We start from the raw sequence: 27575 nt of genomic DNA on the forward strand, positions 1-27575 counted from the left end.
TTGGACACAGCTCCTTGAATTCCTGTGGCCTTATAACTGTTTTAGCTCAGTGGCCTTTCTTCCTTTTTAAACGCAGACGATACTGCAAAAAAAAATTGTGATAGTCATCAGAAAGGAATTTGATTCTATTGTCACCCAACATTAGGTTACAAGAGGCAAACTTTCTAGCACCTTGTAAGATTGAACTTAGTTCTATTTTAGTTTAAGACTGATCAAGAGCTGAGTCACATCCTTTCTTTCATCTCTTTGTCTAGTCTTTTTAATATTTTGAATTTTTTTGTTTGAAATAATAATTTAATAATCTTCAGTCACCAATGTAATTAAAAATGAATTGAAACAAATCCTGGAAATAAAAAGGTAACAATATACCAAACATAAGAGAGTATCTTATACAGTATGTGGTATAACATTTTCTTCAATTTCTCACACCAGTCATTCAGTTCTTTCTCCCCTCCCCCTTCCCTACTACATACCTTGAACTGTAGATGAAGGGGATTTCCTTTCGTACTTGGCTTCCTGTTTCTGTCTATTCAACAAGAACTTTGAAGCAGGTTTATAAATGTATATTGGTTTCAATGCACACTGTCATTAAGTGGCACATTCCAAAATGCAAGCAGGAAAAGGATAAGGACACGTAATATAAAAATTCTGCAACCTTGGCCTGTTCAAATGTTATTAAATCATTACAATGTTGAAATCATTTAACTATTTTTCTGAGCATCTCTGACAAGATTTCTGAATCTTGTGATCACATTACTAAATAATAAGAGAAATAAGTGCTTTATATTTCTAAAGTGAAACACTAATAATTTGGTTGGTTGGATTACAATGACGATGGTTAAATTCATTGAGGAGACTGTACCACATATTGCAACTAAATGCAACTCACATTAAATTATTTAAATGAATTGGTTCACTTCAATTTGAACCTGTATTATGAATACTTATAACTGCATGAACATTGTATTAATGTTTTTGTCTTCCTTTAACATTCTCTGCTTTTTACCTACATGTCCTCTTGTAGCTTTCAAATGTATTCTTGATTCTCAATTATTGTTTTCTATTAAATTCTAGTGAATTCATTTCTCTAAATCACAGGTTGATAAAATGATTTATTTTGAGAAGTAGATTAAATTTACTTGACAATTATTTTAAAACCATTTTTGTCATAAAAATGAAATAGATGAAGGATTAAATAGAGTCATGACTTGAGGGAAATTTATTTTTCAACAGTTTAAACAATACTGTAAAGAATAACAAATTAGTGGAGACAAAGTTTGGTAACCTTTCTCCACTAATTTTTCAGAATAACTGGAAATATCAGAGGTGTAAACTGCCTGACAGGCTGGAACATATCTAAAATACACAGTTTGAAGTGGTGCAGTACAAAGGTGCCTGTGACAGCTTTGTATGAAGTTCCTAGCTTAGGTGTGCCATTATGTATGACACCAAAGGTGTGCTTCCATCATTTTTCCTCTATAATCTTCTGCAGTTGAATGAAAAGATGGGAAGAGATTGCAGGGAAGAGGTAAAATAGGCAAAGATCTGTGGAAGGTTGAGAGAAGGTACCTGGGGATAGGGTGAGGAGATAATTTGGAGGTAAAGTTTGAGGAGATGACTAAAGAAAGTAAAGAGGGGATAATGCAGCATCCAAGGAGAATTGGTTGAGGGTTATAAGCAGCTAATAAAATTTAAAGGAAGCTCCTGATAGGAAGAAGATGGATTCTGTAGATTCCCTGCAATAGTTCAGTTAAAGTTAGTCCTCTTAATAATACGGAGATATATTTTAATAGTCTTGATGCCTATGTTATAGGCAGGCCAGATTTGCAAAGACTATGTGCAGGCCAATGACATTAATGTCATTATGCTACACAGTATAAGGCCACTATGTGTACCCTGTAATCTCTGTTCTTATGAGCCCATATCAGGAAGTGCACTCCCAGTGCAAAACATACTTGATAACGCCCATCACATAACAGACGATCGAACTTCCTGGTGCCAACAAATAATGTGCTTCAACTCAGCCTACAAAGAAAAGTTTAAAACCTACCACACATGGCCTTTCTGTCTTCAGATCTGCTCCTGCTTTGTGGAAAAGGAGGTTAGTTAGTTATTCTGTTCCAATGCTACTTAAAATTATTTGGAGTCTAACTGCTCAAGATTTAAGTGGATTACTCATTTGCCTGCAATGCCATGCAATTTGAAAGTGGAAATAGTTCGGATTTGAGTGGTAATTTTTTAACTAGCCACTATCCTGGTTTCTGCCAGACGGGTAGTTAAAACCATACCCTTTTGTCTATGTGCATAGTTTGATTTTAACTAAAATTTACACAAGACAGGAGTATATTTTTATGAAATGATATTTTCACCACATTAAATTTAGGCTACAAATTACAATGCAACACATCAAAATGTTCATAAAGCTTTGTTTACAATATTGTTGGTGCTAGAAACAATGTAAATCATGACACAAAATAATGTTTCCACACTATTCAAAGTAATTTGCCTGTTTTCTACTGAAAGAACAGAAAACATGGCTAATGTAAAAGCCCTGCAGAAATAAATTTACAATATTTAACAAGTAGAGCAATATTATGTTCATGTTATCAATCCATCATTGAAACTGTAAAACTTTTTAAAGAAAAAGTGGTGTGCCTGTCCATAACAGATACAGAAAGTGCAAAATTAAGAACAGACTATACAAAAAAAAACTATGTACATCACACATCAGTTAAATATTCCCATTCAGTTCTCAAGGTTATTATTTCTTCCATTAGAACACATATTACACAACTAACAATTTTTGTGCTGAGCACCATTTTTGTCCTCTTTTGGTTACTGCAAATACTTACTACTTGCAGGTGGTCACCAAGCAAGAATACTGTATTCCTGAGTTGATGTCATATAATAATAGCTTCTCAATTCTGACCAAAAAGTTATATGGATCATTGCTACAGGCAAGGCAAGTGCCAGGGAATGGCTTCAAATATCTTCCCCTCACAAAAAAAGTGATTACAGGCTTAGTTTCAACAATGTTTTGCCAAAGTTTCTTTCTAAAAGTTATAGTAAACATCAACAACTACTTTTCTGGCCCTTGAACATCACAACACAGATATTTATATTATTTTCCACATCATTAAAAACTGTAGTTACAGGAGACTAAAAATTATGTCAGAAATTTCCAGCACTTATTTACACAAACATTGTTGTAACATATGCAAATTATGTACTCTTTTAAGTACATATTGTACAAGGAATACTCCAAAGACTTAAAAAAATTCATCTGTGTGCAATGTTATCATTTTTTACTTAAGAATTACTGTTTCATTGCAATTCCTGTATTATACATAACAAAATCAAATAAGGCAGAAAAATTGCATGAAAAATCCAATTAGCATTGGCTGCTATTAATATGATGGTAAAATATCAGTCCACCTGGGAAAACAATGTCAAACTTCCTTGTGTGAAAGTGTGCTACAGTATTTGCTATTTTGTGAGCCTGCTCACTCGTTTCATGCATTTGATGGTGATTATGCACTGGGATAAACAAAACGTGGTTTGACTTACAATTATATAGACCACAATACAATAAACATTTAATGAAATGTTTAAGTGTATTTATCTGTATCCATCTTTTCTATGTGATTTGCAGAATAAAGAACCTTACAATATCTTTGTAAGATATGTATATTTATGAAATGAGACATTTTGCATAGATTTTTTTGTATCAATTAATCACCATACAGGTCTCCTTAAAGCATAGTTAAACAATTATTTAAATGAGTGGAAAATGTATGGCTGCCTTTGTCATATAAATGCTTGCAATACATTAAACATTTGATCAATGTGAAGTGCATAATAGTAAAATTGAATGACTGTTGTCATAATGTAACAGCGTCATGATCTTGGTATTCTGTAGACATTGCTAAACAGTTCTCTGAGCCTACATTTGAAGTTTCGTCTGTGGCATTTTCTTGCTGTACAGTTGTATCAGTATGGGAAGAATAAGCTGGTATTTTTAACAGACTTACAGTTTCATCCAAGTTTATGTTGCTAACTGGAATAATAACTTCAGGGTAGTCAATCTCTTTTACTGTGCAAGTCCCTTTTTCATCACATGTTGCAATCAACTGCAAGTCATCCTGTGGAGGCAGTGCCATGTACCTGAAGTTTATAAGATTCTGCTCAGCTGCATGTGCCACGTGAACTGAAGTCATCGACCTTACTACTTTACAAGAGCTACTTAAACACTGCCTGATAGGTGAGGTCTGAGTGTTAGCTGTCAGTTGCTCCGTACTCTGTACATTTTGATTTCTTATAGGATCCTGCTTGTGCACTGGTGGTGAATATTTGGAAGGACTCTGGTGAGCAGAAGAGATGACATAGCTTTCAGGATCATAAGTGTTACAAGACCATTGGTAAAATGTCGAGGATTGTTCAACAGGTTGTGGTTTATCTATTAAATCTGATGTCAATGATGAATTAGCTGCTGCTGCAGTCAAGCCCATTGATTCTGATCCCACCAGTTCCTTCTGAGGAAGTGCACATACTTCTTCATAATGAATAACTGGTTCTGAAATAATCTGATCATACTGATATTCATATTGAGAAACACTGGAATTGTCATACAAAGAAACATTTGAAACTCTTTTTCCACTTTGGAACTCACTCATATCTTCTATTGTTCTGCTGCTCAAATCAACTGAAGTTTCATGCGTTAAATCACTAAAGAATAATTCCTCTTCTTCTGGAGATGAAAGTTTCATTGTCGATATAGACTGTGGTTCTTCAATAAGGTTATGTACTTCCAGCTGATGAGGGACATCCATATCAGAAAGAGTTTGTTGTGGATATTGAACCAATAAATGTGTTTCTTGAGACAACAGCACTACTGATGAAGACTCTCCTAAAAGTAAAGGAATATTCTCACTGTTTTCTGTTTCCTTATGTTCATTATTTCTCTGCAGAGACAACTCAGTACTGCTATATTCTTTATCTAGTGACTCCTCATTCACTGACTTTGAAGCAAATACCTCCAATCTTTGTGGGGACTCAGTAGCCGTGTTTATGAGTTCTACAGAGCATGCAGATTGTTCTTGCAGAAGTTCAGTTACAACTACTTCATTAGTTCCTGTATGTTCTGCTTTGCTCATATCTTGACAATTTATTGTAGTTTCTTCTGGAGAGTTGGTGGTTTCTTTTTCTGGAACTATAAGGTTAACTTCTGAACCTGGGACTGCGTTATCTTCTGCAGTACAAGTCTCAATACTTTCAACAGGTAACATATTTTCCTTCTTTGGTGATTGTTCTGTAACCTCTATACTGGATGGTTGACTCGTTTCTGAAAGCTGTACTTCACTTTCTTTTGGTAATCGAGTTTGGTCTTCTGAGGGAGATTTGGAACTGTCATGAACCGGAGCTTGAGATTTACATATTTCCAAAGGAGTAAGGCTTTTCTCCACAGCAGTTTGACATTCTTCTGGAGAAGGAATCTCCGTCTCAGAGAGAGGAGGCTGCAGATAATTTTCATCTGGTGATTTTTCATTTACCTCATCATCATGCTCAAAGACACTGGGTGGAGCATTAATATTTTCATTCTTTCCATTGGCCATGATGTTAGTCTTCTCTGGTGCTAAAGTGACTGAAACTTCCTGTCCTAATGGTTTGCAGGGAAACTCATCAGGTTTTGCTAAAATGGATTAAAAAAAAGATACCATTTAACCTGAAGCTTGAAGTATATTACAAAAAAAAGCAACAGGAACAAAAGCAAAGAGTAAGAGTCTGCCTTATTTTCTTAGGCTGGCACATTTAATAACATTGGTGTGATTATGAATCCTTGTAATTGCCCCTCAGTCAGCTAGTCAACTTACATTAGCTAATGCTAAACATTCACTCTTTTCTGTGAGAGAACTGTGGAGTCATGTTTCACAGTTAACAACATTGATCTGGAAAGATTAAGCAGTTGATCTATACCCTCTTGAATTTAGAAAACTAAGAAATAATATTATAGAAACATACAAGTTTATAATTAGGCTTGATACGATACATGCAAAATTAATGTTTCCCCAAGCTCAAATGTCTGGACCATGAGTTTACAGTCTTGAGTGGCTGGCTGTTTAGTCAACAATGGAGGAGAAATTACTTCACCTAGAGGAGTGAATCTTTGGGATTCCCTACCCGAGGGATATCGAGTTTCAGTGCTCAGAAGGTTTATGACAGAAGTCAAGAGTGTATTAGATATTATAGGAATAAAGGCAAAACAGGAAAGTTGCACTGATATAAAACATCAGCCATGATTGTAGTGAATGACCAAAGTGCCTACTAACCTTTCATCCTGTGCTATTAAAAATATTGCCAGAAATGAATTCTATGTGAGATGCTGCTATCGAATTTGTTTAGGTGACCTGGTGTTAGGATTTGTTAGGACCTGGTGTTAAATCGCTTGCACCTAAAATGTTATATTTTTAATTACTGAAATCAACTCACAAAGAAGCATTCCTAAAATTGGTTAAATACTGCATGATTTTTTTTTGGATCTTTGAGCCTTTCATTGAAGAACATCTGCGTCATGAAGAAAACAGAAAAGCAGCACAAGAAGGAAAGAAACGTGTTTTGGGCAAATCTGTAACAAGTGCTCTTCCTAGTAATTGAAGCATAAAGTAGAAATTTGGAAAGTAAACTAAAAAGACCAGAAAATTAAAATATGCCAGTTCAGAAATGGACACCAGGATGTTGAGGTACAGAATGGTAAGAGGGAGGTTTACTCCAATAATTTCCTGGTTTGATGAAGGCATCCGATATAATCTGAGTACCCGCTAAGTGGAAGGAAAATAAGGGAAGGTAAAATGCATATAGGTAATTTGAGAGATTGCAAATATATGCAGGTCCATCCATCACTTGCAGAATGGTTTCAGAGTGATAATCAGCCAGTACTTTTTTGCATTTAGCTCTCAATCAGAGAATTATACCTGGAGGTGGAGAACTTAATAGAAAAAGATAGCTATTCATCATTAGAAGCATTTGATATTCAATTCAGGTTTAAATGTTCAAATACTGAACAACCAAAATGAAACAATTCTCCAATTAACTCATTAAAATTACAATTGATAAATTATGGACCGTATTATTTCCTTAAAAGATATTAACCTGTGTAAGATTCCTCATTATATGTTAGTGACTGCTTATAATTAAACAATTACACTTAGGTTCATAAAATATTTGACTATATCAAACAGGAAATTATTGGAGTAAACCTGTCTCTTACCATCCTGCCATGGATGTGTTAATGATTTTACACCTTTACTAATACGATGAAAGAGTTCACATTTACTATTTTAAAACAAACAGGACAATCTTCAGCTGTCAGTGATTTTATTTAAAAAGGGTTCAAGACACTGCAATATTTTTCTAATGATATATACACTAAAATTAGAGTTGCCTGTCAAAGTGAATGAATTCTCTTAATTTTAAGCATGATGTCACTTTGCTGAAATAGCTGGGCATAAAAATGAAACTATTTCACTACTTCAACAAGTCAGGCACTACAAAGAATTTGAAGCTATCATCAATTATCTTGAATGTTACAATGAAAATGAAGATTATCAATTAGCTGCGCAAAGTGTCTACTCTGATTTTGTTCATTTACAGTCAATCAAAAGAACACAATAGTGTGTATTAGATGAATTATTCCATTGGTAACTATTAGGAACTATTACATAGTTTTATAGCACTATAGTAGCATTGGTGTGTTTGAATTTGTTGTGTATTTCATTTAAATATATAATTTGTTGCTCAGTTTGTCTATTTTATACCTTTTTGACTATTTCCATGAAATTTCAGCTAATTGGGGCAGCTACATAATTGAGCTAAAAGGTACTGGCCCTGATGTGTCCCAACTAACCAGAATCCATTATACTAAATTTAGCAATGATAAAGGGATGACAATAGCTTTGCAGGTCTGAAGAGTAAGTAACATCAGATTAGCATCAAGCTTGCAGAGTATTGTTTGAGTTGCACTCATTCAAACGGCAAGTAATCCATGAGTCCAATTATAAATTCTAAACAGCTCAATAGTCATTTGATTGATTTCCTAAATATATGCCTATCTGGACCAATCCAGTACTGTACTCAAAAATATAATGCTGCAGATGACACTCTGCATATTTAAGTACAGCAAGATTAGGTGAAATGAGATACGGTTTCTACCGAATAGAAATCAGTATTATATTCTGCGTACTTAATCTCTGAAAGTACAAGTGATTTTCTCAAAACATCCTTTGGAAAGGATGAAATGTCCTTTGTAAACTTCTGCCTCAATTGATTACCAAGATTAGAAGTGAAAGGATCAGACATTCAATTCTAAAAATCAGGAATGGGTTGATGGACCTATTGACTCTTTAAATGTTATGTGATTAACTACTAAACATGATTATAAATAAAAGAAAAAAATCAGCAAATAAGAGTTTACAAAATCAGACATTGCTGAGATAGATAGAGTTCAGAATACGCCTCACGTTGTAGTTTTTCATTGAACACTCTGATGCAACATCTTTATATTGTACTATTCTCTGATTGACATGTCTTCACTCCTTTGGTCGTAAGATTATTTTTTATTCACTTATATACCTTTTATCCATTTGCAATGTAATTTTCCAGTTCTCCAGTGAAGAACTTGGGTTACAAAGTAAACTAATTCCTGTTGAGATATTAGTTCTGAAACTATTAATTATAGTTTATAGAAAATTAGAAATATATTATAGAAAAGATATTTAGGGAAGTAGTTTTCACTTCACTGTAAGTTTTTTCCCCTCGGTATACAATTCAAGGAATGAAAGAGGAGTGAAGATTTATCTTCAATAAGAATATTCAATTGTTCTGAATGTCACCTAGGCACATGGTGGCAGCCAACCTTACTCTAAATCCAGACAGGAGTCTTGCTAGAAGATGCTGTTTTTGTTTTTCCTTTAATAGTTTTAAGGAATGGAATGGTTGGTAGTAAGCATCAAAGAATGGTAGGATATGTGACTAAATTTAACAATCCTCTCACTGTAAATATTTTCAGTGTGACAACAGTTTCAGATGGAGAAAATGCTCCAAGTTTCACAAAATGACTAATATCTGGCACTAAAACACAGATCAGCAAAACAGCCTGTTATCTGAATAAAGGAAAATGCAATAGAAATGCAATAAAAACAAATGACCTCCAGGTCTCTTACACTCATGCAGTCTCCAGCCCCACCTATCTATCCTTCTAGCCACTTACATGATTTTAATGAAACTGACCTATGGATGGATTTTGCGTGCAGGTCCACTCCCCACCCTAATCTTACTTGCAGGGAAAACCCAGTTTTGATTTGGAAATTCATGTGCAATCCAAATCACTTCTGTAAACATATTCCCCTGTACATCCAGCCTGAATTTAGCTTGCGGAAGCCCATGCACTCGTTTGTGGATTCATTCTACTTGCAGAGCTCAAATTCCCATCTAATTCCTCAACCTCAGTTCTCAGTCTTTAGCTGCAGGCCCTAACTGCCTCAGCAACCTTGTTTCAGCATTGTGAGGTACAAATGCAGTAATATCTGACAGGTTCTGAGACTTGCAATAACACCCCCCCCCCCACACACACACACACACACACACAACTAACCAACCAATTTGGTCGTTAGTGGACGACAGTAACGAAAAATTCTTGGTACATTTCCGCATTCTTTGATTTTAACTGTTTTACAGGGCTTCAAATAACTAAATAATATGTTCTCATATTTAGAATTCATTTTAATTATCAGTGAAGTGTTAATATTAAACTCTTTTGGGTACCATGGGATCAAAATTAATTTCTTTTGAGTTATGCCATTAATCTTTTATTCTTTTCACTTTACTAGCAGTCAAGTACATATTTCTATTCCATGATTTATATATTATTGTTAACTCGTTAAAACAATTGGAACACTGTTATTTCATGGACATTTACTAAACTTTTGAAGCATTACAAAGAAATATAATTTATAACAATGCATTCATTCTGTATAATAAATGACAATAGCAACAGAAATAGGCCTTCTAAAGATTCCAACGGAAGCAAATTTTCTGTTGCAAATTTTGATTGAGCTATGACCTCAGTTGCAAAATAATTCTTGCAGCATGCCATGGACTAGCAGAGAAAAAAACATTACTCTCCTGTTCTCTGAAGGGTAATGTGTTCAATGGGAATGTAAACTACTGAGATAGGTTAACTGGCACCTGTAAATTACTCTTACTGTGTCAGTGGGAGAATCCTGTAGGCAGGGTGCTGTTAGGAATGTGGGAGAGTATTTTATCTGAAAAATTAATGGAGAACATGATTGTTCTGTGACCTGGCATAGACCCAGTGAGCTGAAATGGAATTTTAGGCTGAAAAGAAATATAAGTATATGATGACAATGCTGCAAGTTGAACATTGAACATTAAGCCTACCCTATATATAAGCCTCAACTTAGTCCATTTGAATGAAATCTGCTCTGTTTGCTGAGAGAGTCATACCTGGTAGGTGACCCTACCTGCACAACATAATTGTGCCACATTGTCTTACTCAATCTTTGAAAATCAATTTAGTATTACCAATGCGTCATTTACCATTACATGGACCTCTAGCCCTACATAGAAAGGGAACAGACAGATAACAAATACAGACTTCTGAAAAAGTGAAAATTATGTACAGCAGGCTTGGGTTTCTCTCCTTTATGGTGCACTTTCCTTCCAATGGAGGAAAGCTTTGTTCTTCCTCTTGAATCCTAATAATGACAAGGCTAAGGTACATTACTGACTTGACAGTGGTTTAAGTTAGGAATTGCATTTTATTCTACATTGTCTGAAATCTGAATGCTTAACATGAATAGTACCCAATGATGCAGGTTTTAATTTTGAATTATATCATCTATTTTTCGTAGTGGGCAGGTTACACAAAGTAAATCTGTAATAGATACTTGTGAGAACAAGGAGGTATAAACGAAAAAAGTGCAGCAAGGGTGAAGATGGCAAAGGAAAAAGCTGCAGGTATGATATTGAAGAATCATATAAAGTACATAAAGTTCACTAAAAAGATAGAGGAAAAAAAGACTTGTTTTATGTGCAGCATTCCACAAACTCATGACATTGCAAAATGCTCTGTAAGCAATTTGATGCATTTAATATGTTGTTATTATTGCAAAGTCAAAAAGAAGAATGTGGCACAGAAAAGTCCAAATAGCATTGCAAATTGTTCCATTAAGCAAAAGCTAGTGGGGTCAAGGGATATGGGGAGAGAGCAGGAACGGGGTGCTGATTGTGTATGATCAGCCATGATCACAGTGAATGGCGGTGCTGGCTAGAAGGGCCGAATGGCCTACTCCTGCACCTATTGTCTATTGTCTATGAAGGGCTACAAGGCAAACGTAGATTCTTACATTTATGGTTTGGTGATTAATCTATAGAATATTGACAAACTTGGCTAAACACTCCAGAAAGACCTTGGGTTCAATTTCACATCTATGTCAACTGATCTCTATCAATGTAGCAGTGAGAACTAAAATTAGCCTCAATATTCTTAAGTTATAAAAAGAACAAAATATGAGCTGCAACTCCTAACTTGTATCTTGTGAACTGCTTTAGGAAGTGCACATGTGCAGATCAGGAAAGAGCGACTCCTTGATGTTCCATAGCCAAGATATCAGTTAATACTCGCTAAATAGCGACACGCATGCAATTGTGTTGAAATCAGAGGGGTCTAATTGCCTTTGGAACGATTCAGCTTTAACATAGTCATTACCTTTCCAGCCGAAGTAAAAATGAAACTCGAGAGGCTTTTCCAGCAGAAGAGAAGAGAGAAGGGGGAAACCACCAACAGCAAATAACTCAACAGGATCTTTGGAAACAAATGACTGATGATATTATAATAAAACAGATGAACAAGACTGAAACTGTTAACATGTTAAAATAGACACATGCCCTTTATGCTCTTACTGGCTTTTTGTGATGAAACTCTTTCCCAGTTCTAATGAAGGATCTCAAATTGGAAATGTCACTTAAACTCTCCATCCTTCTCTGACACTGACCATGGTTTCCTACGCTGTTGCGAGACATAATACATACTAAGGAGAGTAGATAGGGAGCAGCTGTTATTAGGTAAGTCCACATCTGACAAGTGGGAGTCATTTAAAGGCCAGCTGGTGAGAATTCAGGACCAGCGTATTCATGTCAGCAAGAAAGCCAAGGATGGCAAAGTTCAGGAATATTAAGTGACATCAGAAGGCAGCATCTTCAAGCTCATCTACAGAAACAGCTTAATGTCTATCTACGACGTCACTTTTTTTTTTCTTTTCAAGGTGGATGGGTTCTGTCAGTGTCCTTGACCTGCAGCTGCATTTAAACTGTGACTCTTTACGATGATGGCTCCCACTCCAAGGGCTCACTGGCTGGCTGTTCTTCAATATCCCAAGGGCGCAACCTGGAAGACGAGCGCTCCTCTGGGGTGCTGAGGCTTTGCGGCCCTGTGAATGAGTCGATTCTTGGCCGGTGTCATTGACTGAAGTGTCGTGAAAGAAAACAGAATATTGGGAACAGTTGATTGGCTGTTGGCAGTCTCTGTACTTGGCAAATTGCTTTCTTGGTGGGGGAGAGTTTGCTGCTGATTCTCGAGTCAGAGAACTCAGGAAAAAATAGTGACACGGCAGACTTTAACATCATAATCAGTGAGTTGATTTTTTTTTGATTTGTTAGCCCCCCTCCCACTGTGTGACACCTCTAGCCTGTGGCATGTCAAATTGTCAGGTGAATTATCAGCTTTTGTTGTACTGCCGATCATGCTCTCTCTCTCTCTCCCTCTCTCAGGGACTTGACTATTGCTTCCTTGGTGGGTGGTGGGTCCTGATGCTTTTTGCTATAGTAAGTGGGGAAGGGTTGATGCTTGCTGCTGCTTGTATGTGGGAGGGAGGGTTTTGGGGCTTTGGGGTTCTAACGCTTTGACTGTTACTCGTTCTTTGGGGGACTCTTCTGTTTTCGTGGATGTTTTTGAAGACCAAGAATTCCAGGTTGTGTATTGTATACATTCTCTGATAATAAATGTAACTATTGAACTGCTAAATTATTGAAGAGATGTTGCAAATTTAGTCAAAACGAACAAAAAAGCAGATATAGCATTTAGGAAGCTGAGGTTGGTCAATCTCTTTGAAGAATATAAAGGAAGCAGGAGAGAACAGACACATGGGAAATCAGGAGGTTAAGCAAATTGCTGCAACCTCTTCTTCCATATTACCAATAACGTAGTCATAATAAAGCCAACAACTGGAACTATCAAAATATTCCCTACAAGAGCAATTCAAAATTCCAGATAATTATATTTAACTTGATGTGTATCTCTGATAATACAAGAACACACAAAAAAAAGAAGTAATTTAAGTTTGTTAAAGGGGTGATCCAGGATTATGTATCTTTCCTGCACTGACTTTTTGGTTACATTGTTACTTTCAAAAGCTGCTTGGAATAACTTGAATTATTTTAAAGGCATTGTGGGCTGTTGTTGGTGGTATAGTAGTGCATCATAAATCTAGATTTGCATGTGAGACAATTCAAAGATTTAAGAGTGAGCAATAATGTGAACTGAAAATATTTTCCTTCGAATTCTCTTATTTTTTATGGTCACTTTTCTTCAGGAGCAATTCATTATAATGTCACTTATTTTTGTTAAGATAACCTGTAGAAGACTAAATTCCTCTTAAATTTCCTTTTTATGATTTCAATCCACAGTACTATTTAAAATCGTTTTTCTTCCTTTCTAATTCCACAGATAACTGTTTGTTGGTACACAAAATAAAACTCTATTCCCATTTACAATTGTTAAGATATTTTCAGGCCCCAATTTCAGAATTTTGCCAATATAGTTACATATTGGAAAATTAACTTTTGTGTGGATCTTCTCTTTGATTAATTTAGTTAATTCATTTGATGGTATCTAGGCAGAAAGTATTGAAAAGGTGGTTGTAATTCACCTTTATGAACTATTGCAATCCATCTGGCAAAGATGCTCTTGAAATGCAGTTGGGTAGCAAGCTCCAGGGTTTAGACAGAGTGTTAAGTTGGAGGGGAACATGAGGAAGGTGGCATTCCACTGCATCTGATATCCTTTCCCCCCTGATGCTAGAGGTCTTGATTTTGGAAGGTGTTCTAAGCAAGTAACTGCAGTGCATTTTAAAGATACACATATTATAACACAGTATGTCAGTGGTGGAGGTCTAGAGTGGTTGATTGGGTACCAATCAAGCGGGCTGCTTTGTTCTGGATTATGTTGATATTCTTCACTGTTGTTGGAGATGTACTCATTAGGCATTAAGTTCCTGACTTGTGCCTTCCAAAGGCAGAGAGGCTTTGATATGTCAAAAAATTGTAGGATATTCATCTATTGACTTGTCCTGTATGTAGCTGATAGAGGCAGATAGACTCCTGAATATGCAAGGAATGGAGGGACATGGATCATGTACAGACAGAAGAGATTTAGTTTAATTCGGCATCATGTTCATTGCAGACATTGTGGACCAATGGGCCTATTTCTTTGCTGTACTGTTCTATGTTTTAGGTTCTGATCAGCTGTGTTCCTGATCAATGGTAACCATTCAACTTGCTCCCCCTGCAGGATGTTATGATTTAGGACTCACCTATGGTCACACTGTTTAAAGAATAGATGGATTGACTCCTTGTTGGAGTTGATTATTCCTCGGCTCCTGCATGGGGCAAATGTCAGCTGCGACTTAACAACCCATGCCTGAATGTTGGCTAGGTCTTGATGTAGAAAGATACAGACTTTTCCTTTTTATGGAGGAGTCCCAAATGGATTTGAACTCTGCAATCATTGACAATTCTCACCATGATGAAAGGATGGGCATTAGTGAAACATCTGAAGATGGTTCTTCAGGGTCTGAGGAACTGCTTTGATGACAACCTGGGAATGGAAAATTGACAATCCTACTTCTCAATTTGAGGTACAAATCTAACCATCGGAGTGTTTTCCCCTTGATGTTATTGACTTCAGTTTTACTTGGATTGATGATGATGGTTTTAACATCTTTTACAATAAAACAGGTGTTTAACATCATTATTTTTTCCTAGCAAACTGAACCTGGTTTTAATATTTCACATTGGAATGAAAATTATTAACCAGAATTAGAATAAAATAGGAAGAAGAAATTTACATTATTAATTTACTGGTTTAAATCAAACATGATATTTTGCAACTTGGTTGGACTTATTAGGTCAATTTGTCAACTATTCCCTTTTAATATTTTAGGAAAAGTAAATACAACTTTCCAAAATCAATGATCAACGAGGAAGAAAGTTAATTTACTGCAAAGAGCAAATTATGGTCATCTTTACTGGATGCACAGAATAACAAAGTTTTACACTTGCTAAGTATCCCAATAGCAAAGTGCAACTTTCTCTTCTTTATGACATCATTTTCATCTTTAAGTGCTTATTTTTCATGCTGCAATTAGGATTACATTAGTTCTATGATAGAAACAATGTTTTCACCCTTTCTTTGTACAGTATATTGTATGGGATAATCTTTTACATGACATAAAGCCAGATCAGTTTGCATTGCAGTGCTCCTCTAAGCTTGGAAAAAGTGCATGAAGCAGGAATGTAAAATTTTGAACTTCAATTGAACTTTATTGCCTCCTTCCTTCAAATGTAAAGACAACCAATCTGTACAATAAATCATTAAGTCACCATAAGTCTCATCTATTTGTTTTCCTCTTTTGTTAAATTTTCATTTAATGAAAACATTATTCTTCAAGAGGGTGTGTGCAAAGGCCATATCTCGGTTTGGGTTCTATAAGAACAACTTTAAGTAATAAATGCATAGCTTGAAAGTCGAGCACAATTACAGATTTAATTATCATAATATTCAAGCCAATTTAAATATTGCTTGATTGCCACTTGGAACTGCAAGCTCAAATACTGCTTATTTCCTCAAGGTAAAATTGAGAGGTGAAACTCATGATAGGTTCATCAAAACAGCAGGTGCTGACATCGGAAATGAAAACAGAAAATTCCAGAAACACTCCATATTGCCTACTGGACTATGCTTTCTCTTGTCCTGCCTCCTGTAAAGACTTCATTGTCTCAGCTCCTCTGTCTTTATCGTATTTTCTCCAAAGATAATAATTTCCACACAGGTGCTTTTAAGATGTCTTCCTTCTTCCTGAACTGTGGCTTCACTTCTCCCATTGTTGAACATATCTCAGTTCTCATCTCTTCTCTCCTGAGCAGAGGAAGGATAGAATTCCATTGACTTCATCTTCTAATCCACCACATCTACATGCATGCCATGCAATTTCCATCAGCTTCAACAACTTCATGCACATCTCCCCATCTCCTCCCCATTCAACGTTCCAAAGGAACTCCCTGTTCAGCTCTTTGTACCTACTGTACCGACTACTTCTCTACAGCACTTTCATATTCAACCACAGGAGATGCTACATCTGTCCTTTTAACACTCTCCTTCCAACCATAAAAGAGCTCAAAAATTCCTTACAAGTAAATGAGCAATTCACTAATCCAGCATTTGGTGCTCATAATGAGGTTTCTTCTACACTGGAGAAATCAAATGCAGATTGGATGACTACTGAAAACCACATTTAATCTAAAGGGGTAACTTGGAGCACCCGGTTGCTTGCCACTTTAATTCTGCATGCCATACCAACTCAATATTATTCCTACGCTGTAATAATGATGCCCAATTTAAGCTTGCAGAATGTCAATTTTCCATTTGGACATATTATAACTCAGAAACAAAGTCTATTACTTTGGGTAATTTGCCTTCTAAATCTGTCTCAGAACTGCCTATTTCTACTATAAGTCATTCATCAGTTGGTTCAACTCTTCTCATAGCCCAATCTCCTGGGCATGACCTATAGCCTTGCATCTTATACCTCTGTGTGCTCCTTTTTATTCTCAGTCTCTAACTATCCTCACTTTTTTTCCTGGTTGCTCCACTAACCATGTGATTTCTACCACTTATCCGTACAACTCTGGCCTTCCCCTACCAGATCTATCTCATTTGTCTTATCCATCTCTCTCCCATGTCTGCAGTGCAATTCTTTTTCCACTTTTTCTGACACCAGCTTTCACCACATTTTTCCACCAGTTCTGACAAAGTGTTTTCAATCTGAAACTAATGTGTCCACAGATGGCCTAATGAGTGCTTCCAGCACTTTCTACTTTTGTCCGTTATATTCTCTCCTCTTATTCCTGGTTAGGTAAATTGTACTTGGATAATTTGGATGATTTGCAATTAATACAGCCAAGATACTGACAGCTTTACCTATATGAAATGAGATGTGATGTCATTTTGAGAGAGAATAATGTGAAATTTCAGGTCAGATTTAATAACACTGCTACAGTATTGATTTTTATTCTCTTCATTGCTCAACAACCGGTTAAAGGGAGAAGCATTATGGTCAAGGAATGTTGGGCTCTACCAAATGGCAAGTATTAGGATGGTGGTGGGAAATATAACACAGACAGCTAGGTTGAAGTAAGAGTACTTAAGGTCTTGGTAATGAGCAGCAGAATACAACTGGAAAAAGCAGAGTGAGGAGACATAATGGATTTAGAAGCAAAACACATCCAAATTACTTTAATTCTTTATTAGAGATAAATTGATTTGGATGTTTGACTTCTGATTCCATTATGTCTTCTCATTCTCCTTATACTAAATTCCTTATGAGAGATTGGGACAGGGTATATTATATTTCAGCTGCCCAAGGCTTTCTAGCTACCAGAAGGTGTTCATTTTAAGGGCTGTGAGAGTATTAGAGTTATGGAACTAGCCTTTCCAGAATAGGTTTTCAGACATGATAGGTTTGGTATGGAATCAGATGTATGCAGCTTCAAAACTGGCAAATATCATACTTTTGATAGGTTAATCCACTACCCACACACCTTACCCTGCAAGTTCACATTGTGGGTGATTTAATATTCCATTTATAGTGTCACTATATGGTTTTTGTGTTCTCTTTAAAATCTTATTCAAAATATTGTCCTATATATCACCCCAGGAATTTTGTTTACTTGCCAATAAGGCCGAGTAGATGGCAAACAGTAGTTTGTGAAGATTCCAAAATCTAACCATCACAGAAGCTGTGTAATCCTGCCATTTTTGTTAATTAAGGACTATCCCCATGACCCACAAACTATCTGTATTGGAGACCCAAGGGAAGTAAATTCTGATCGAAAACACAAGAAATTTTACAGATGCTAGAAATCCGAAGCAACGTACAAAATCAGCAAGTCAGGCAGCATCTATGGAGAGGAATAAAGAATCGCTGTTTAGGGTTGAGATCCTTCATCAGGACTGGAAAGTAAGGGTGCTAATGCCAGAATAAGAAGGTGGGAGTAAGGAAGAGCACAAGTTGACAGGTGATAGGTGATGCACCATCAATAATTCTAGGAGACTGGAAATGAACGATAGGCTTTTATTAACAGCGAAAAGGGAGCAGGACATGTCGAAGACTGAGGGAGGAGCAGTGCCCCATTCGCCTTTATACAGGGGTCTATGGGAGGAGCCACAGGAGCAGTCAGCAGAGGGGTGTGTCCAGACAGGTATACATGGTTTATCACAATAGGTGATCAGGTGGGTGTGGGGGGGGGGGGGGGGGTGGGGAGAAATGGAAGGAAAAGGGGAACCAGAGGAAGTGATGGGCAAGTGAGGAGAAGAGAATGGTGAGAAGGTAACCAGAAAGGGGAATAGAGAAAGAGAAGGAGGGAGGGGTGAGAAATTACCAGAAATTAGCGAAATTGATGTTCATACCAACAGGCTAGAGGCTACCCAGATGGAATATGAGATGTTATTCTTCCATTCTGAGTTTGTTTCATCCAGTCAGTAAAGAAGGCTAAAGACAGACATGTCAGAATGGGAATAGAGAGGTCGAATTGAAATCAAAAGTAAATTCTGCTCCTTGGGTCGGGATGGCACTTCCACGATAAACTAACTCCTCAGAAATAGTTTCTCTTTATCTTAAATTGGAGAACAGAGTTTTCAGGAATGTGCCAAAATCAATAACAAAAATTAATGATAAAATTATAAGGAAGTACAGAAATCATTTGATTTCTAGTAATTGGCACACAGAAGAGTTAAATCATCATAGTACGTTTTCAATTACTGTATGTGTAGAAATTTTAGAAATACTTTTTTCAAGTGTTTAACCACCTCCATACATTATGCTATTGAAAAATAGTGCAGTTACCCCTGATGCCAATGGAATGTTTCTTCTGTTGTTTTGTTGGTCTGATATATGGTGTTAAGGGACATGGAGCAGCAAACCTCATTTTGTGTCCAGGCAAGCTGAAGCCAATGTTCCTGCTAACTACTTAGGTCTATTAAAATCAAAAATGTTCCTGAAATAATTTTAAAAGAATTTGTACTTTGGATCAAATTTGTGGACCGATGCATTTTTTCTAATATAATTTACTGAAGAAGCTCAACAGACAACAACTAATTTCATTCAAAAGATCAAAGCAATTTGTACTGCACATATCTGCCTTTCTAATTAATTATTAATTATCCTGATTCTTCCAGTCTTTGAAGCCAGAGTTAATCAATGTAAATCAATGTAGAGATTATTTGAAAAACTGTTGTAACAATGTTTTAAATGCTGTGAATCTTCAACAGATGTTTGTGTAGCGGGCCTGGGGAAAATAATTACTGCAATGAGGGTCCAAGGAAAAGTATGAAGGCCAACAGGTCAAATCCAGGCGCAAAGTTTATGGTATACCAGACAGTTGTAGTCCTTTGGCCATTCAGGGAAAGGCATGAAGAGCACCATCTCAAAAACTAGCACAAAACTCATGGCGTACCAGAGATTAGTGACCACTGCTCACCTGTACTTTTGAGTTATAATCTAGGCATCTCAAAGCACCAGAGAATTTCCATGGCATCTCCCCAAAATCCTCCAAATCTACTAGCAGAATATGTAAACCAATGTTAGTATCCCCCTTCTGGCCAATATTCCCAAAACTGTGTTCTCCACTCAGTCACCTCTGATGATCTTTATCAATGTTTAAAGCTCCAAAGTATGTTGCATTTTGCTTGTAACTAAATAGGACACTTTACAAAATAATGAATGCGTTTGAGAGCATAATCAAATGACCAGAGTGATCAGCGTGAAACTTAAATGTGGAATTTGCTACTACTTGAATAGCCTAGCCCAATGGCACAGAACAGAGAAGTAAGCAAGAAAGAAGCTATAAAAGAGGGTGATGGGATGGGGGGGGGGGGGTGTAGCAAATGAAATAAGGTTCAATTGGACTGAATGGCTTGCTTCTGTAATTTAAATTACCAATCTGATGAAAAATCACTACTTATTTCATAATTTCACAACTGAAAAAACGTTACATGTCATTTCACCTTATGCTGGAAATATGATTCAGTGCGCGCGCACACACACACGATCAGCTGACCCTGTCACCAATGTCATCTCCTGACTTCCTGAATGCCCCTCTCCCAACTTCTCATTCAGCCCTGGTGCTATTTTTCTATTTTCTAAGGACCTGATAGTCCAGACCACCAAATTTCTGATCACCCTGAGAAGACCTAAATTCTAAAATGTCTGAAAGTCTTGACTCACCTCCATCCAGGATCCAATCTAATCTTTCTTCTTTCCCTTGAGCCTGACCCATTCACTGTGAACCAACATCCTTCCTCCAGACACTGATTGAATCTATAATGACTTGGGGCTCTCTCTACAACTGCCTTGGCTTTAGTGCTAGCATCTTGTCTATTACCCAAATTGCCATTGCCATGCTGTGCAACCACACAATGCAGATTAACAAATATGCTTCAATTACATGGTCTTTCAGCTTTATGATGCTGGTTACATTTAAAATGCAATACTTCAAATGGACACAAGGTGGCAAATAAACCCTAAAAATCATATGGTGAACTAACAGGAAATGGATCCAAAGTCTAAAGTGACCCCTGCTATTTGACAAACAGAAATATAAAAACTGTTGCCACCTGACATTATCAACCCATTAGTATTAATTATTTTTCACAAAATAAAATTTATTCCTGCACGAATTATCCTGGAGAAAAATAATCAAGTAATTTTATTTTATTAAGCGATAATTTTGTCAGAGTAAACAATAGAAGGCGGAAGAGAAAAAACCTTTCAACTGAGAAGTGAGATGGCATTTGAAAATCAAGATCATGCGATTAAATGTTCATGAATAACGTCCAGCCAGAGCTGACAACTCTGTACAAATAGGGATTTGTCTTCAGAAATTATGGTTGGTACTGGTTTGTACCAAACAAAAATCTGTATTTGCTGAAGTACTATGTAGAAATCATGGTTACATGGACTAAATTACAGAGTACTATACCCTAAAACTCAACACACAACTTTTGTAAAACATGTCAATATCAAAGCAACCACTTACTTATATTAATATTTATACTTTGGCAATTCACAGACATGATGTTAATTGCAGACTTTTTTTCCTATTATAGAGAATCAAACACTATTGGAAATTCACTACTAGCCAAAAGTTCATATGCTTACAATATGAACATTCCTCTGCGGCTTACAAGCTGGGTAAGGCAGAGTGAAAACAGGGGAAGATGGGTGGTGGCAAAAAGCTCATAACTGGTAGGAAGGAGCAGAAAAGTGAAGTTACTTAAAATAATGGAAATTAAAATATAATAGTTATTGAAAAATATCTTTCTGCATTCAACAACATTCAACAACAGTTATTAAATGATGTCTGTTTGGATTTGCTACATACCTGGCGGAGGAAGTTCAAGCTTCAGTTTTCTCAGCTCATTTATTGACTTTTCCAGTTGATCAATAACAAAATCATCTTCATAATGAAAGTTTTTAGACATAATTTCTTGAAGAAATTCTCGGAGGTCTTCCAATGACATCTTCACAAGGTGCTCTGATTTGAAAACATACTCATTAATACATATTACTATTTTAATTCTAATTCAACAATTGTGATGTTATATATGAGAAATACCAGTGAAACATTATTTTGTTTATAATTAATAAGAGTAATGAATGATATCAAACACTTTATCAACATACTAATAAAAGTAGTTTAATCCATTTCAATTGTCAAATATTCAATCATTTATTTGTACAGGCAGCTCTCAGACAGGCAAGGTTTATGGTCAAAATAAAATATTAATAACAGGAAAATTATAATGTTATGTTTAGGGCCTTGCCTTTCTTATCTCTGTTGATCCCTCTTCAATTTTATATTTTGGTTTTGTTTTAAGAAATATTTTAACAATTTGAAAATTTCACCTTTCATCTCAATATTTTAAAATCCCTATGCCTTCAGCATATGCCAAATTCAGGTGGCATTTGGCTGCAGTACTTAATCATAACTTAATGGTTGTTATATCCAATAGCTTAATGCAAGTAAACTTGCACAGATGCAAACCAATTCTTAAAACGTGTGTGTAGTGAAGTACACTGGTGTTCTTGCTGCCCTGTCACTTTGTCTAGATTGGCCCAAGATTGGAACATTCTTTATTCAATGCAGTTTTTTTTTTACAAACAATATCTGTGTCTGGCAGAATGTAACAAGGTCACTCCATGTGGTACCCTTGGTTCCTAATTATACTCATCACATCTGGTACACTTGACTCATACAAACTTCATTGCTTCCACTGAAAACAATACTCATGCAAGTACCTTCATTCTTTTAGATCGTATGTACATATAGATACACAGTTTTATAAATTTTCCCAGCACCAATTTAATCATTTTCTTGGCTTTCTCATCTACAACCATCATCATCATAGTCATCATGCACTGTGTTGTATTGACGTGCGCAATCATGATCTTATCCATGACCATGATTGTTCTTGGCAAATTTTTCTACCCATGGCTTCATGTAACCTTGATTAAGGGGCTAAGTAGGTCCTCAAAGCCCTGTCTCGTGTAGAAGACAGATCTTGGTTATAGACCTGTCCAGGCAGCTGGTCTTGGTCTTGATGCACACCTGCCCCACAAATGCTCTTCTGTTTGGAAAGACTTGAATGACTATTCCCACAATGAATCAGTTTCGAGGCACAGTATTGTCAAATATAAGCACAATGTGTCTTGAGAGGAAATTATGTTTTATACCTGACCATATCTTATGTTCCTGTAACTGTGATAAATACTACTTGACCCACCATTTCCAAAACAAGTTTGATATGTATTGGACCTGCTTTCATCTACAATGAGCATAAATGTCTTCCCTTTGGAACTTTCCTGGTGGTAAGGATAGCGAGCTCTTCAGAAGCAACAGATGGTTGGATGTCAGTGATTCATAATCATTTGAAAGAGAGGATGCTTTAGTAATTGGATGACCATTGATAAAAGCCTCTACTTCACCTTCATGGTGGAGTTGAGAACCTTTTGTACAGACCTGATCAATCTCTCCCATGTTCCTCCATGATGTAAACCAGCTGGGGGATTAAAATCCATTTAATTCCTTTTTGAAGGACATCACTGATCCAAAAATGATTCCACTTCTCAATGGCTTCCCGCAATTCGTGCTCAGCTCCAATAAATATGTTGCATTATGAGAGCACTGTTCACAAACCTATCCTTGTCTTGCTATAAAGTGTTTAAGTGCAATAACAAAAGGAACCTATGTCTCAAGAAGATGCTACTTTAAGTAGCTAGACATGTAAGTATGACCCCATACCTCTTCACTGTATTCCTTCAGCACTTCGCCTCAAAAGATCCAAGGTAGTCCACTTGTACATGTGTAAACAGAGGTTCATATAGAGAGACTCTGTCCAAGAGGCAGATTTGCCACGTGCTAGCATACTGGAGCTGCGTGCAACTATTGAAAACAACACCCTTAGACAGGATTCTTCTTATAGCTGTACTAGTACTGGGAATCCAGTTGTTTTGGTGCAACATGGATAACATGTGGTTACGGCCACCATGTCCCACCTCTTGATGTACATGAATCAGAATGAGGTCTGAGATATGAAGATCCTTTGATAGTATAGCAGGATGTTTAGACTCTTCAGGCATGGCTGCCCAACTAAGCTGTTCAACATCACTCTCAAGACACCATCTTCAAGTACTGAAATGAGCTTGTAATATGGCTGTTCCTTTTCATACTTTCTCCCCTTTACAAACTTGAGAAATCATTTGGAAATGTCTTTCTTTAGTAAAACCCAATGATCTCTATTTCAGCCTTTTTGATTCCTCCCGAGAGACAATCTCAACCAATCTGACCTTTAGCCTTCTCAATTTCTCTCTCTCTCTCTCCAAATAATACCCTTATTGTTCTTCATCCAAGTCAGACTGAGTAAGACTGAAGTTCAATTGCCTTCTCTTCCTGACTAAGAAACAAAGAGCAGGTTCTTAAATCTAAAAATCCAGGTCACCATCTTCCTCAAATGGGCCCAAGACAAGAAGTAACAGATTATAAGTGTTATTGCGTCTACCTCCTCTTCAACCAACATGGCATTCATTGTAACACTCTTCTTGACTTCCAGAACACACAGGCCGGAAATTCTGTAATTTCATGCTGAAGAAGACAGTGAGGCCTTGACACCCATGACTCATTCCTCAGAAATGCTTTCACCTTCAAACCTCTGGAGCCCACATCTGCCAGGTAGCTTGAAGTATTTCGATACCTCAATTAAGATGCTTGCGAAACCAGAGTTTCTGAAACTCTGCTTACAATGAAGGTTCAGAACCTGGATGTTTCAATCTTGAAATACTTCAGCACAGAAGTCCTATCAGTATTAGTCCAAAACACTGAATCATGAAGCTGCATGCGCAACCCTTTCTTCCACAATGTGTCCATATGGCTTGCCATTGTAGCAGCAGTGAGCTCCATATGAGGGATGGAAAATGACTTCAACAGAGCTACCCTAGATTTTCCATGATAAAACTGCTACATCTGAGAGGATGAGTTGTGCAACATTAGGTAGTTACTGCTTCATAGCCACCTTTGTGTCCATCTGTAAAGTGGTGTAACTGTGCAGCAGTAATTTCTCCAAAATCCAAGGGTTTCAAACATTTAACAACCCTCTTACATACAGTGGATCTTCTTAGCAGACAGCACTATCAGACTTAGGTTTCCTAAGGTATCATAGGTGGAACTAACCAGGGAGACGATCCCCCTTCTGGTGAGTGGTCTATCTTGGATCGTACCTTAAACTTGAAAGTTGCAGACTGAATGCACTATTACACATCCAGTACTCTCTCTACTGAAGGTATATCTTAATCCAAACCTTTCATGTCTTTTGCTCTTTGCTCCTCTGATATCAGCTAGTTTGCTATGTCTGTTGCTTATCCGCTTTGTAAGTTGAAAGCCTCCTTTAGCACAAATGGAAACAAGGTCATGATACAGAGACACCACTTCTTCCTCAGAGGGCACTGATGTAAGGTAGTCATCAACATAGAAGTAATGCAAAACCTTGTCCAGTCTCACAGCTGAACTGTTCTTCATTGTGTTCTACCCACTTCCTAAGAGTGAAGTTGGCACAGCTCGCTGATAAAGTTGTTCCAAAGAGAGGTACCACCATTCTTAAGTCCACCATATCTTGGCTGGGGTCACCATCAGGCCACCAGAGTAACCTCAGCAGATCTGCATCTTCTACTGGTACTTTAACCTGATGAAACATTGATTAAATATCTTCCATGATCACCACTGGTTGTTTTCTGAATCTGGTTATGACTCCAAATCAGTCAGCTAGTAAATCTGGTCCTGGTAAAGGATGAGCATTAAGTGGTATTCTCTGAAAAGTTGCACCACAGGCAAACACAACATGAAGATTCCTTTTTCTGGGGTGATAAACACCATTATGTGGAATATACCACTTTTCAATCACTGTGTTTCAGATCCCCTGCTGACATTCTTTTGGCATAATCTTTGGAGTTGACCTACTTCATGAAAGCTGTGTAGTCAGTGTGAAATGACAAATCCTTCATAAACCTCTTCCTTAGAGTTAGAGCATGCTGTTCAGCAACCTTTCTATTATTTGGCATGTTGACCTCTTTCTTTCTCAAGGGCAAACTAACCTTGCTGTGGCCATCCACCAGTTTTGTGGAATTTGTAACCAGTTCCATAAACGTGGTTTTCTCTTGACAAACCAGGTTGTTCATCTTGACTGCATCCAGAGAAGTCTGCCTTGAACTGCTGCTGTCAAAGCTCATCCAAGTTTAAAACTGAGATCCTGTTAACTGTCAGCTCTGATTGTACACAGTCTCACCCATCACCATAGTCTCCTTTCAATGGTCCATTCATTGTACAGCCCAACATTGTTCTAATTGCATAAGATCCATCATTTGCAAGAGCTCCAATACCTTAGGCACACTTGTCTCTACCAACAGCTCAATTTCTGAAGCAATCTCTGGCAAATGGACATTTTTCTGTGTATAGATGTTAGGTAGTTCCAATAGTTTTTACTATCTAAGCCAGCCACTCCCAATCCTGAAACAATATAGCTACTCATGATCTTCTCTTAACCAATGGTGTGTAAGAGAATACATGTCCTTTTCCCTCAGAGGCTGAGCTTGTTCATGAGGCCCATTATACAGAACACTTGATCTAGGAAAGCATAAGTAACCAGTGTATTGTTACCCTTTTTAGACTTTACTTGTATTGGAACAATGGGAAGTTTACAATCATGATCACCAGCCTCTGTAAGGCCATTAGATACCAGGTCACTACTCAGTGCTGCGTCTAATTCTTTCACAGTTTGTTTTGAATCTGCGCCCTCTGTGAATATGAAGTGTGCTGGGATGCTTGCCACTGCATGCCTTGCATGAAAGATGCTCCCTGCTACCTTGCTGATGTATCCTGTACACAAGCAGTCAGAGCAGACACCATTTTCTTTTAGGAAGGCAATCTTCTCACCATGAGCCCTTTTCTCCAGCAGAGGGCATAAATCCAATTGATGATCACCCTTGCAGAACAAACATTTTTGGCTGACAAGACTGTAACACCCTGGGAAAGTTTCACTGCTAATGTAATGATCTTTCTGTAGAAGCAATGTTTGGGTTATGGTTAGAGATAATGGGTGCTTTGGAATGCAAGCTGTCCAACGATGGGAGGCTGTTTCATGCCATGTGCTTGACACCACAGTGATCTGGGTCTTTTGTTCGACGGGAGATGAAGAGAGAGGATGCCGGAGCACAGCCATGATCCAACGAAAGCCGGGGAGATCGAAAGAGGATCGACGAATGGCTCCATGAACTCCAAAGTATGCACATTCGACTGTTTCATTAAAAGGGGCTCTTTTTGTTTTGCTTTTTCTTCACTAACCCTGAAGTCAAATTAAGATTTATAAAGCTAAATCATTTAATTGTATGCAGTGTACTGTCTGTTATTTTGTGGTACTGATTTGTAACAGGGTAACAAATCACGCAGCATCCACACAAACAGGAGGGGTTTGGGGGGGGGACTCGCATCTCAATCTCATCCATTTGGCAGGGCCAGAGATTGTCTTCCCCAGCCTTATGCAGTTGACAGAACGTGAGGACTAAAAGACCATTTCCCTCCATTAGTAGTTCCAGGTTCAGATTTAGCTTTACTTCTCACAG

At 37.1% G+C, this 27575-nt stretch overlaps 1 protein-coding gene and 1 long non-coding RNA gene across 3 annotated transcripts in view; one reads left to right on the forward strand and one right to left on the reverse strand.

Moving 5' to 3' along the window:
• Positions 1 to 27575, reverse strand: part of LOC140729619 (uncharacterized) — a 207573-nt gene that overhangs the window by 10779 nt on the left and 169219 nt on the right. Inside the window, exons 13-14 of one of the 2 annotated variants that reach the window (XR_012099371.1) lie at positions 21790 to 21942; positions 1 to 5689 (exon numbers count right to left, since the gene is read on the reverse strand). Coding sequence is in view for 1 of the 2 variants with exons in the window: in XM_073049583.1 (XP_072905684.1) it covers positions 3882 to 5689; positions 21790 to 21942 (1961 nt within the window). In the remaining variant the exon portion in view is untranslated. The remainder of the gene's footprint in view (positions 5690 to 21789; positions 21943 to 27575) is intronic. The other variant, XM_073049583.1, reaches the window with a different exon arrangement.
• Positions 1963 to 27340, forward strand: LOC140729621 (uncharacterized). Its single transcript, XR_012099372.1, has 2 exons — positions 1963 to 2101; positions 27118 to 27340. It is a non-coding gene; the product is annotated as an uncharacterized lncRNA (long non-coding RNA).

The sequence above is a fragment of the Hemitrygon akajei genome, chromosome 6, assembly GCF_048418815.1.
Source record: "Hemitrygon akajei chromosome 6, sHemAka1.3, whole genome shotgun sequence".
NCBI lineage: Eukaryota > Metazoa > Chordata > Chondrichthyes > Myliobatiformes > Dasyatidae > Hemitrygon > Hemitrygon akajei.